The sequence below is a fragment of the Molossus molossus genome, unplaced genomic scaffold (assembly GCF_014108415.1).
Source record: "Molossus molossus isolate mMolMol1 unplaced genomic scaffold, mMolMol1.p scaffold_m16_p_11, whole genome shotgun sequence".
NCBI classification, from domain to species: Eukaryota; Metazoa; Chordata; class Mammalia; order Chiroptera; family Molossidae; genus Molossus; species Molossus molossus.
In genome coordinates, this window is record NW_023425346.1 from 88,058,881 (window position 1) to 88,071,852 (window position 12,972).

The 12,972-nt window shown below is 37.9% G+C and overlaps 1 protein-coding gene across 1 annotated transcript in view; it reads right to left on the minus strand.

Moving 5' to 3' along the window:
- Nucleotides 1-12,972, minus strand: part of ABCA12 (ATP binding cassette subfamily A member 12) — a 172,242-nt gene that overhangs the window by 17,483 nt on the left and 141,787 nt on the right. The window contains exons 37-42 of the mRNA XM_036254540.1: nt 11,759-11,886; nt 9,491-9,578; nt 7,632-7,737; nt 2,912-2,966; nt 2,161-2,338; nt 551-666 (exon numbers count right to left, since the gene is read on the minus strand). Coding sequence (XP_036110433.1) covers nt 551-666; nt 2,161-2,338; nt 2,912-2,966; nt 7,632-7,737; nt 9,491-9,578; nt 11,759-11,886 — 671 coding nt within the window. The remainder of the gene's footprint in view (nt 1-550; nt 667-2,160; nt 2,339-2,911; nt 2,967-7,631; nt 7,738-9,490; nt 9,579-11,758; nt 11,887-12,972) is intronic.

A 12,972-nucleotide genomic window follows, 5' to 3' on the forward strand; every position in this document is an offset into this window, starting at 1 on the left:
TGCAATTGCTAACTGAATGGATATGGCCCATGCATTCAGGGAAGAAAGAATTACCCCTCTATGAACTGATTGTATCAATCTGTATTATCCTAATATAGAAACAATATTATAAGTGTTGTTTAGACATCTATAAAAATATAAATAAAATAAATATACATTATGTGTGTGTGTGTGTGTGTGTGTGTATACACCTTTAATGCTATATATACTCAAAATTTGTCAGTGCAAAAATCCATACATGCATATACATTTTTCTGATCATTCTAAAACCTCCAGTTTTATGTAAATTAAATTACATATGTAAATTGCTAAGCATGACACTTGGTACCTAGTAAGTGCTCATTAATGGTAGGTATGACTGCTAATGACAACATTCACTTTCAGAAGTATTATACTTTACAAACTATGAACTAGCAAGCGTCATGCATTGCTAGTCATCACTCATGGCTAATGAACCCCCGAGGCAATTGTAAATTAGCTAATGAGACTGAGGTTCTCTTTGTGCCCAGGAGAAGTTTATCCCGTTAATTCTTCTTTCGCTGCAGCTTACCCAAACAGCAGGAGCAGAAGAGACACAGCGCCTAGGTTGTTTCCACTGTAGAAAGCAGGTAACTTGAAAATGGCAATGACCCCAATTGAAAACCCTACGGGCACCAAGTAGAAGACCTATGGGAATTTGTAAAACAATGTTTAATATATGGCAAGTATTTTTAGAGAAAAATCAATAGCCCATTTAGTTTAAAACTATAGTAAGTTGACCTAGAAGTATTTAAAGAAATGACTTTGTGTTTATGTTCCTGTTGCTTGTAACGTTCAGCTTATTTTACATTGATTGCGCTCTAGAAGTTGTCTTCTGCAATACGAGGTCAAGCCAGCCTTCATCTGTATAGAAATACATGGAGTCCCTAGTGTTCCTGCCTCCAGGCTTCGAGGCTGGATGATTCGGTGCCAGAGGTTCAGAGAGAAAGATGAGACAGCCAGGCATCCTGACATTAGATTCAGTCCTCCAAGTATTGATTCCATTTGGAATGCTGGAACTCTCTCAGATGGTTGATTTCTCAGGCTTGCTTGTCAGTGTGAGCCCGTCCGTGCAAAAGAGCAGAGCGGCGGGGCCCGCACATTCTTGGAATCACAGGTATATGAACAGAGACCTCAGTGTTTTGCTGACAAGTATAAATATTAAATGCTGAGAGTTTACAGCAAGATGCACACAATAAAGGGGTTGGTATTTTAACTGGAGGAGGGGGGTCCCCTAAATGGAAGTGAGCCTCAGACATAGGACAACAGAAACTAAATAGGAGCCCCTCACAGAAGTTTACACTTTTAAGCTTTCTTAACACTAATGCTCCTATTAAGTCCAGAGGAGTCATTACTGTTCTTTTAGATTTGCCTTCTACAACACATGCATTTCAGACCTCGTTCACAAAAGGGATATGCAGTTAATTACTCAACAATCCTTTAAGCCAATGATCTTTACAGCAACTGAGACAATTTCACCATAATCACCAGGCAAAGTATACCCATCCTGGGCTTTTGGCTAATACTGGCACATTTAGAGTCAAGAAAAATCATCTGAACTTTGGGACCATTTTATGCAAATGAGAGAGCTATCAATACAATTCATCCTTTATTGTTCCTACTAATCTCCAATGTATCATTCAGCAGGGGCTGCTACTTTGAAACGTTCAGTATCAGTTGATTAAATTTCATAAGCTTGATTATTCGGTACCATTGGGAAAGGCTATTCTGCCAAGCTTCTGTTTCTTCCCAGTAGTGGCCCTCAAAACTCAGTGTGCATAAAATAACTTGAAGGATTGTGTTAAAAGTGCATATTTTCCTATATAGCGATCTAATGGGTCTGGAGTAGGGCCTGGGAATCTGTATTCAACAAGTGTCCTGGGGGATCTGATCTGGGTAGTCCTCAGACCACAGAGATGAGGGCAGGAGGATTTCTCTGCGACCCTGGAATAACTACTGGATGACTCTAGCGCATCACCCAACCACTGGATGACTCCAAGCCTGATGAAAAGTATTTTTTTATTAATCGACTTATTTGGGGGTAACAATTTGAACAAACCAGGATAAGCAAATCTCAAATATGAAACTGATGGTTTCTGCTCAAATCAATCCTGTCTTCCTGAGAACACACAAGTCACTCACCATGTCATAAATGAAGTTCGTTACCCAGTAGCACGTCACGCCGATGCCTGAAATATGCTGCAACTGCTTGGCTTTGGTCTGATGCTCCCTCACGACATAGGTGACAAAGCTGGCGGTGGTGACAGAGTAGCCCATCAGGATGGAGAGTGCCACTAAAATATCGATTAAGCTGCTCATTCTATAGTGAGCAATAGGGAGAAGAAAGCACACATAAGTTTTTGGACCTCTTTCCCTTTCAGAAAGATTCATGACTAAAATCCTCCACAAAACAGTATAAGAGTTGTCTGTGACACAAATAAGTCTTCCTGCGAGCCAGCCAGATAATATCTTCCACATGACTCGGCCATGACCCTGGAATAAATGGAGCTCTAGCGCATCTGAATTGACTGGGGATATTTGATAGAAAAACCTCAGTCTCCAAGGGTTACGGGGTGTATCCGGGGATGTATATAGTTCTCGAACATAGAAAGAGTACTTCAATGCTATGCAAAGAAAGTGAAATGGTGAAGCACTTATGCACTTCACTTACAAAAAGCAGCAGATTCTATGAATCTACAGTCAACCAGCTCTACTTGGCATCCCCGCTGTACACTCTTTAGAAACTTCCTTTTATCCCAGCCGGTGACTTCTATTACCAGCTTTTCTAGATTGACATTCATTCAGATACAACTGTGATTCCCAATCATAGTACTTTGTGCAGAGATCTGTCTATGCCAAGGAGGAAGTGGTCCTGCCAGATATCGGTACTTACGTGGCTTGTTCTTGGTCCTGCACGCCTGGATAAGGGTGACTGTACATGATGATGCCTTAAAGAACAGACAGTTCTTTTCATTAGTACGCATTCAGTTCATCAGAAATACCAATTTTTAGAGACTAATACACAATACTTTTCTCCTTATGCTATGATTTAAAGATTTTATTTTAGGGATACTTTTCGAAGGAAAATGACTCTCTTTCAATCTCATCAGTGCCATACAATTAGAGACACTCAAAAAGAAAAAAATGTTTTCAGATTGTGTATGAAATTTTGAGAGAAGAGGTTTACACTTCTTATACAGTATTTTCCTCTCTATTATATGTAAATAACTGTTTTCCACTTTCTTCTCTTTAGGTGCTGCACTTCAGAAATGTATGGCATATCAAGGAGCAGCTCAAAGGAAGACCAATCGTATACGGATCTCCTGAAGAACAGACACTTACCACAGCCCTCCTTCTTCACTGTGCTATTGGCTGTGGTAGGGAAATATCGTACCTGAAAGGATCCCTTTATTTCGAGGATGCCTGTTTTTCTAGCATTCTACCCCGGTAGGGCTTGGTGCTTCAGCCAAGGTATTTCGCTGGGACATAAAGATCAGGGAAGACTCAGGGAAAGTAGCTAGCGTCAGGAAAGTGGTCACTCAGTTCCAACATGGTCCTAAATTACTGGGTTCTCCCACAGTTGGTTTCACTTTCAGAGTCAGAAGCAAAGTGTTTTCCCTTCTTCTTTAGAAGATGTTGGTTACCCAGAGTCAAAATGGGCTGTCAACAGTTTCCCAGTGGACTGCAGCGTAAAGACCAAGTCTATACTGCCTGAGTAACTTTGGCAAAGAATGGTAGGGAACGAAAGGAGGAAGTCCCTTAAATACTCATTCCTAGAGTCATTAGCTATGGGGGGACGTTCATTCTATTTGTATATTATGGCCCCTTCACAACACCAAAATAGTATAGGATTATTCTAAAGTTGTATTATCTCAACCCGCTCAAGTTTACATTAAGTAGAATGTGGCATGCTTTGTGAATTCTGCAATTGTTGCATGCTATAGAAAAATGTATGTAGTTGAAATAAAACAAAGAAACTAACAACAATAACCCATTTGGCCTAGAATTTTAATCACATCATTGGGGTAATAAACTTTTCTTATCATTTTTTTTTGTGTGTGTAAATTAATAGGCTCTCTTTCTACTGAGATTCAATTTTGGGGGGGACCCTCCATAAACCTAATTGCTGAATTATAATATAGGCAGGGGAAAATGTTTTGTTAATAAAAATATTTTGTTTGCTTTGTGTTTCAGAATTAAGAAATACTCTAGTCCAGCCGGTGTGGCTCAGTGGTTGAGCGTTAACCCATGCAACAAGAGGTCGCTGGTTCGATTCCCAGTCAGGGCACATGCCCAGGTTGTGGGCCAAATCCCCAGTGGGGGGCATGCAGAAGGTGGCCAATCAATATTCTCTTTCATTGATGTTTCTATTTCTCTCTCCCTCTTCCTTCCTTCCTCTCTAAAAATCAATTAAAAAAAAAAGAAAGAAAGAAAAAATACCCTAGAGAAATCTTTGCAAATATGTTTAGCCCACTATAGGAAATGGTGCTGAACCAATTGTTCTCATATATATTTTTTTGCTGAAAGATCAAGTAAATGTGTCAGGGGTAGGGATCCAAATCAAAATCTTCTTTATGGGTTCTACAGTATCCAGCACAATGTTTTGAGTACAGTGATTAGTTAATGAATGCTTATTAAATCTAGTCAACCTTTTTTTTTTTCTTTATTGATTTTAGAGAGAGAAGGGGGAGGGAGAGAGAGATAGAAACATTGATAAGAGAGAACATGAACTAGTCACCTTCTACATGTCCCTCACTGGGGATTTGGCCCAAAACCTGGGCTTGTACCCTGAACAGGAATTGAACCAGTGACCTCTTGTTGCATGGGTTGACACTCAACCACTGAGCCACACCAGCTGGGCTAAATCTAATCAATCTTAACATTTCAATTATTTCCCCCATGTACAGTATACATTAAAAGTAACATATTTTAGCCCTGGCTGGTGAGGCTCAGTTGGCTGGGTGTCGTCCTGTGCACTGAAACATTTCCTGTTTGATTCTGGTCAAGACACCTGTCTGTGTTGCAGGCTCAATCCCTGGTAGGGGGCATAGGGAGGCAGCTGATCCATGTTTCACTCTTACATCAATGTTTCTCTCTCTCTTTCCTTTCCTCTCTCTCTAAAAATCAATAAAAAAAATTATATATTTTTTTGATCCTCAGCCAAGGACATTTTTGCATTCTTCTTCAGATAGAGAGGGAGGGAGAGAGGAAGGAAGAGAGAGAGAGAGAGAGAGAGAGAGAGAGAGAGAGAGAGAGAGAGAGAGAGAGAGAGAAACGTCAATGTGAGAGACACATCGACTGGCTGCCACCCACACAACCCCAACAGGGGCCGGGGAAAAACTGCAACCAAGGTATGAGCCCTTAGCAGGAACCAAACCTGGGCCTCTCTGGTCCATGGGCCAATGCTCTAACCGCTGAGCCAAACCAGCTGGGCAATAAAAATATGTTTTTAAAGTAACACATTTTATGTTTCTATAGTTGTAAACCTATTGACCATTGTTAGTAATGCAATGAAGAGTAAGAATAAACACTAGAGGGCGGGAACATTATTTTGAAAAAGAGCCTCGATGTATAACATTTGTTAGTAAAAACAAGCAAGAACAGAATTTTCATGTGTAATTAACCATGAAAGGAAATCATACAAATATAATAGATATTGACATTGTAAAGGGAAGTTAATTAAAAAAATTTTAATAGAACGTGAGATTTAAAAGAAAATAAATTTTACAGCTAAAGCAAAATCCAAGTTCATGTAGAATCCAACAAAAATGTCTTAACACAACTAGAGTAGTGGGGGGTAGGAGGTGGCAGGAGACTAGTTGAGTTGATTTTTGAAGACAGTATTGTCATGACAAATCCTATACATGCATTACAAAATAACAAAAGTATTTTAAGGTGGCATGGATTTCTGCTTTTAAAGAAATCAAAGTCCTTCCAGAGAGGGTGGAAGGCAACCACTTTCATAAATCTATATTTAAAAAGTTAACTATAAAATAGAAGACATACTACTATTAATATCTATGTAATTCAGCTAAGCCTTATTTTGAAATTTTAAAAAATGTCCTTTCAGGGCCAATATAAAGTGTATGTTCCAGAATTCTTAGTTCTTCGTACTCTGTAACTTAAAAATACAGTGGTAGGAGCTACAACTAGCCGGCTGGAGTTCAAAGTGATTCACATTGCTTTGGTCTTGGTAAAGAATAGGAGTAATACATGAAATCTGAGTACAGGGTTCAATGACTGACCCTTCAAAAGTGGCTCTGGTCTCTTGTTCTCAGCTACATACCTCTGCTACATTTCCCTTTGGACACATCTATAGTTTTTACACTTTCATTACCTATCACAGCAACAAATGTCATTTGCTCTGAATAAGACATCCTACCCAAAGTCAAGCGTGCAATAGTAATTCAAACTAGACTCACCTGGCTTTAGTCACCACTTAACTTAATTTACCACTTTAGACTATGCCCTTTACTGACACTCTTGATCTCAGGACTATCTGTCTCTTGCTGTTTCTTTATGGTTCCTCCTGCTAAGAAAATGCCAAGGTCGTTGGGGGAAAGTACTGTTTGCTCTGAATGAAGATTCCCAAAGATTCTGTTTCTAGAATGAGTATCTGAGCCACATTGGACTGGTACCATCACCAGAACATCCGCATACACTATTATGCCCAACAGCAGGTAGATAAAAGAAAAGTAGGCCTCAGCAGTTCTCAAAGACATGGTGTGTCTTTCCTTCTTATTTAGTAGGTTATTTGTTAGCTCATTTATCAGGCTAGAGATTCAGGCTTGGCCAGCAGATATGTTACTTAGTTATTTTCATCTTTATTATTATTTCTGGGATCAATATGGCACAATAATTTGAGCAATGCTTAAGATGATAAAATGGTCTGATGGACAGTAACTGAATTATAAAAAAATAAATCAGTCTTTCAAATTACAGCCTCTATTTTTAAAACTATTTGGAAGCTTCTTGGGAAATCCAACTAAAGTAGAGCTGGCTGAGAATAGAGAAGTAATAGAAAAATAAAGTATCGAGTATTAGAAAAATGAAGAGACAAGAGTCAGACAGACACGAGTTCAAATCCCATTCCAAGCCCCAGATAAACAGTAGTAGAGAACAATACTCAGGATTAGCAATATTCCTTAGAAAGCATGGGTCATATGGTAAGTGCTCAATTAATGGTAACACTTTTGGTCAAGTATAGAAGTTTTTAGTTTAAAAGTTTTGTCTTTATGTTTAGATTTGTGTTCAGTATTTATTGACATTATTTTTTAGCCTCTATATAAATAAGTGTTTATATTAAATAAGCATTTATAAATCATTTTGCTCTGAGACATAACTACTAGGTATGCGCGCAGAAATAAGGGTGAAGTCAGCATCACTGTCCTGAATTGATAGACGAGGAAATGAAATCAAGCTGAAGTTAGGGGGACGATCCCAAATCTTCTTTCTGGTGAGAGTTTGGAAGTAGTAACTTTACAGTGCTTTTAAAGATCTGTGATTTAGGTACCACGGAGTATCTGTCACTGGGAGGAAATGGGATCTGACGTGAACTTTTATAGAGAGTGGTAAAAGTTGCAGTACAGGATGCTCTGTGTAAGTAACTTTACCGTGTCGGGCAGCATCGTATTTTGACATGTTCAGTCGCAGGAGGAAATTATTCAGGCTGTTGAGGTAAGCTGGAAGGGAGTGATAGCCTTCTGGATCATACCACACCTGTTCATTCCAGAAGAAGGCAAGATTGGAATTGTGTTCCGATAAATTAGACTGTCTTTACATCTGACAACCTACAGAATTTATGTTTAAAATAAGAGCATCAATTCCCAACAGTTTATTTCATCGTGGACGATTCTGAACCGTCCCTCAGAGTGTGGACCACAGACTTCTAAGTTTCCAACTGTGCAATGGACAGAGATCGAGAAAATGCTCTTTTCTGTACGATAGCGCCAAGTTATTAATTATCCTGATCTTCTCTGTAGACAAAGCTTTAAGTAAACTAGAGAAATTATGATCTCTATCTCTGAGGCTGGCCTATAATGATTCTTAGACTAAAACTGAGGCATTCTGGCTCTCAAAAATAATAATAACATATGGTACATATACCAGGCGGTAGAAAGAAATTAAACACATATATAAGCATCGTGTCCTCAGCAACAAGACTGACAACCTTGAAATTCCCCCACTAACTCTCTATTCCTTGTTATAACCCACAAAGAAGTGAGTTTCTTTACATTCTATGTCAAAAACAGAGGGATTTAAAATACTGGTGGACCTCAGTTCGAGAAACCTGGTTGTCAGTTTAAAATTACAAATCTGATTTATAGAGAAATTATTCATATTGCAACTCCTTTGTTTATGCAAGAATATTTACTGTGTGTTGAGAGAGGGAAGAAAGGAACAAAAGGGGGTGGCATTCAAATATCCAGTACTACTATTTACTTTGACTTTCTCTATGACCTTGTCAAAATCAGCTAGGATGGGCTCAATATTTATCTTACAGAGATGTTGTGAGGATGAAATTAGGTAGTTTGTGTAGCAGGCGATGCTAGTTCTTGATTATAACTAACTAAGTGAATATTAGTCTCCACTTCCTCCAAGTCTGTTATGTCTCTTACTACCAAATAAGAAATACAGGAAGGGCCACTGAAAATTCCTAGGACTGCCATTCATCATCTGTTTGATCATATGTGTGTGACTCTGTGACTCTAGCTTGTTTCAAAATGTAGGTATGATCTAGAAGAAAAAAGAGCCAAAAGGATATTTCAAATCTGTATCAAATTCTGTCAAGTGTCTATGTTCTTTAAGAAACAAGGCTATATATATATAGCACAACATAAGAAAACATATGCAAAACATTAATGTATAGTTTAATAAAAAATTATAAAGGGAGTACACCCATTTGAACCATCATTTGGGTTGAGAAACAAAAATCGCCAGCATGCAGAATAACTTCTCCCTGGCCCTCTGTGTCCTTCAAATCACAATTCTCACGCCTCTAAACAATATGGTGGAGTTGATTCTCAAGGTGTACAGTAAATGCAATTATAGATTTGTATTCCTTTTTGTCTTTTCTTTTGCTTATTAATAATGTTTGGGAGACTTAGCCTGTGTATTATATAAAACAGATTTTTTCATTTCCATTGCTAAAAGTTCTATTGAATAAATATATAAAAACTTATTTATTTATTTTACTCTAATGAGCACCTGGGGTTGTGTTTGGGGCTAATATGAGAAACATAGCATGTACACATTTGTATATGTATCCTGGTACATACTTCCCTGGGGTAAATACACGGGACTAAAATCACTGTGCTATGGGGTATGTATTATGCCAAACTGTTTTTCAAATTGATTATACCCATGTTTTTGTGGGTTTTTTTTTTTTTTTTTTTGCCTCATGAAAATGCTTGAACATTTCAAGTTCACATTCTCATGTATATGACATCCCAGAAGAAAGTTCATCATTTACCTTGGCAAGTGTTCTATTGGCAGGAACTGCTGTTACATCAAAACGAAGGTCATTAGTCAAAGGCAGCCCAAAACTCCAACCTCCATATCTATATAGAATAAAAAAATTTATATTTGTTTCAGTGGTGAAAATAGTCAAAAATAGATCTGAAATGTTTAAGAGCTCAATCTTTTCTTTCTTTTTTTTTTTTTATCCTCACCCGAGGACATTTTTCGATATTTTGTTCAGATAGAGTGAGTGGGAGAGAGAGAGAGAGAAACATCGACGTGAAGGGACACATCGAGTGGCTGCCACCCGCACGACCAACCAGGGCCGGGGACAAACTGCAACCGAGGTACATGCCCTTAGCGGGAACCGAACCCAGGTCTCTCCGGACCGCAGGCCGACGCTCTAACCGCTGAGCCAAACCGGCCAGGGCAAGAGCTCAATCTTTTCTTTCCATTAGGAATACATTTATGGAATGAAGTAAATACTGCCTGACAAATATTTCACATTATCGACTTATTTTATCATATTTTGGTCTAAATGTGCATTATAACTAGAAGTGAAAAGTCCTTCTAAACAACAGTAAATGTGGAGTAATCATCCTGAAAATCAATGACATATAATTTAACCAGTTCCTTCAACCTAATTGACTGCACCAGCTCAAAAATCTTAAGACTTTAGCACTTACATATCCTTTTTCAGGTAATTTAATGCTAAAGCGATATAACGTCAGTCGACTTTTTCCAAAGAATTCCGTTTCCTCTGTTCTCCAAACTTTCCCCCTTAGTTTGTCTCCTGCTGCTCTGTTTTCTCTGCCTGGATATTTGAAGGTGAGTTGTGTGTATATAACTACCCGTCAATTCATGTTCTCTTATAATAAAAAGTGGACTTAAAAAAGTCCAAGCAACAATTTAAAGAATAGATTAGTTTAAATGTCCCAAATAGGGGTTAGGTTAAATAAATAATCATGCAGTTACACTGGTATAATCGTCTTGTGACTGTCATTCTAAACGTGATGTCTTACTTAGCACTATAGTTTTAACATGCAAAGAACACTATACCTATTGTTCACTTTTTATAAAAGCAAGTTTTAGAACAGCTTTTTTTTTTTTAACAATCAACCACATTTTGTTGACAATATTTACATATAGCTCTGACTAGAAAGTTTCTGAAAGGATATACACTCAATCGTGGTTGTATCTGAGGAGAGAGAGACTATTTTTTCTTCTTTTCATCTGTAGTTGCCAACTATTTTATGGCTAACATTAGTCCTTTATGTACACTGAGAAATAAAAGCAGGAAGAAATGGAAGGAGAAAACAGTAGCCATTGCAAGTCTACCAATTCCCACATCCCCAGCTTTATTGGGGTATACTGACAGGTAAAAACTGTATATATTTAAAGTGTACAACTTGAGGTTTTGATATGTGTATTCATCGTGAAACAATCACCACAATCAAGCTAACATATCCATCACCTCACATAGTTACCATTTTCTTTGCATGTGTTGTGTGCGTATATGCTGAGAACTCTTAGGATCTATCCTCTTAAGTTTCAAGTATACAATACAGTATTGTTAACTTGGTCACATTGCTGTTGATTAGATCTCCAGAATCTATTCATATTGTATAACTGAAACTGTTATACCCTTGATCCGCATCTCCCCACCTCCCCCTCTCCCCAAACTTTGCAACCACAATTGTACTCTCTACTTCTGTGAGTTCGACTGTTTTAGATTCCACATGTAAGTGAAATCATGCAGTATTTCTCTTTCTGTGCTGGGCTTATTTTTCTTAGTATAGTGTCCTCCAGGTCCCTCAATGTTTTTGCAAGTGCAAGCCTACCAATCGTACATTCATGGCAAATGCTAAAATGACTCAGCTATTTGTCCAGGGCCTTGCTACACATGTGCAGGCTTTGTCCACATGCGGAGATACTCATATTGGGACTAAGGCCATTTGTCATGGAGAGCAATGTCTTAAAATTCTCCAAGTTGGCATAATCCAGTCAATAACTTCCCTTCTGCTTCAAGAAAAAAATTGTACACATTTTACATTTTTGAGGCTGAAAAAAAAATCAATGCTTTTTCATTTACTCAAATGAATCTTAATTTAGAGTCATTACTTAAATTTTGATACACAGAGCTGTTTAGACAAAATAGATAATTAAACCATGTAAATAATCAATAGACATTTACATCTATTGTCTCAAGTTCAGAAGGTGATTAGCATTAAAATTAAAAAGCAAGATATTCTAAATTAAATGTTATAAACAGTGTTTTTACCTTCTTTGCATAAATTCATTAGCAGTTGATATAAGATAATTTTCCAAGCGGTGCCCAGTGAGGTCATACATTACTTGGGAAGAGTAAGTTCTTCTGTGAGGTGGAGAATAGTTAAATTTAGGACATTCCTGAAAAGTAAAATTAAAAATTAAGTTCTTTCTGGCCAAGGCAGTGCAAATCGAATAGACAATGTCAGGGCTCTGAAGTCTCGTCATTTGTCTATTATTGTAGCTGGTGGAGTGTGACGTATGTTCTCTGATTTAAAGAGCTTTGAAAAGAAAGGCATCTTGCCTAGGCCAAGAAAGTAGAACAAACAGTTACTATATGGAGAGAGCTTATATTTGTGTTTAGGGTTCACTTGAAGACAAAAGAGAACACACTAAGACGTGATTTTTCTTCTACTGTACTGACAAGCTTGATAAGTTTGGAGAATAACACTAAACACTAGGATGACTCAAAATTCCCTCAATAAGTCATAGGGAAGAAAAAATATTTGCCCCAAATTGAAAAGATAACATTAACAGACTTCAGTTCTCAGGGTCGTGGATGAAAAGTTTGAGTTATTGCCCTGGCTGGGTGGCTCAGCTGGTTGAAGCATCATCCTCTACATCAAAAAGTTGTGGATTCAATTCCCACTCAGGGCACATACCCCAGTGGTGGAGTTCAATCCCTTGTCGGGAGGCAACCGGTCAATGTTTCTCTCTCACATCAATTTTCTCTCTCTTTCTCTTTCTCTTCCCCTTCCTCTCTCTCTGAATTCAATAAAAAAACATGTCCTTGGGTGAGGATTAAAAAAAAAGAAGATTTATATTAGTTTCAAGGCACCAAACCTAGGTGTCAGAGCTCAATTTTACATATATCTAAATCTAGTTTAACTTTCCATAACTATAAATCCAATATTTACACTTATAAATATAAAATTATTCATATATATATATATATATATATATATATGGCAAAATTATACAGGGTCCCTTCACCCAGTCTGACCATTGTTAGTATCTTACATTATAATCACACATTTGTTCAAGTGCTTTGGTGCATTACTATTAACCAATCTCAGAGCTCAGTTTTCATCACTGGTTTTTCCGCTTGTTGTTTTCCGTTCTTCCTGACCTTCCCCTTTTCCTGAAGCGTCCCATGTTCCACTGCCATGAAGTATAGTCTGGGAAAAGCCTATTTTCCAATTTCTCCTTCCATCCCTTTGTACGATG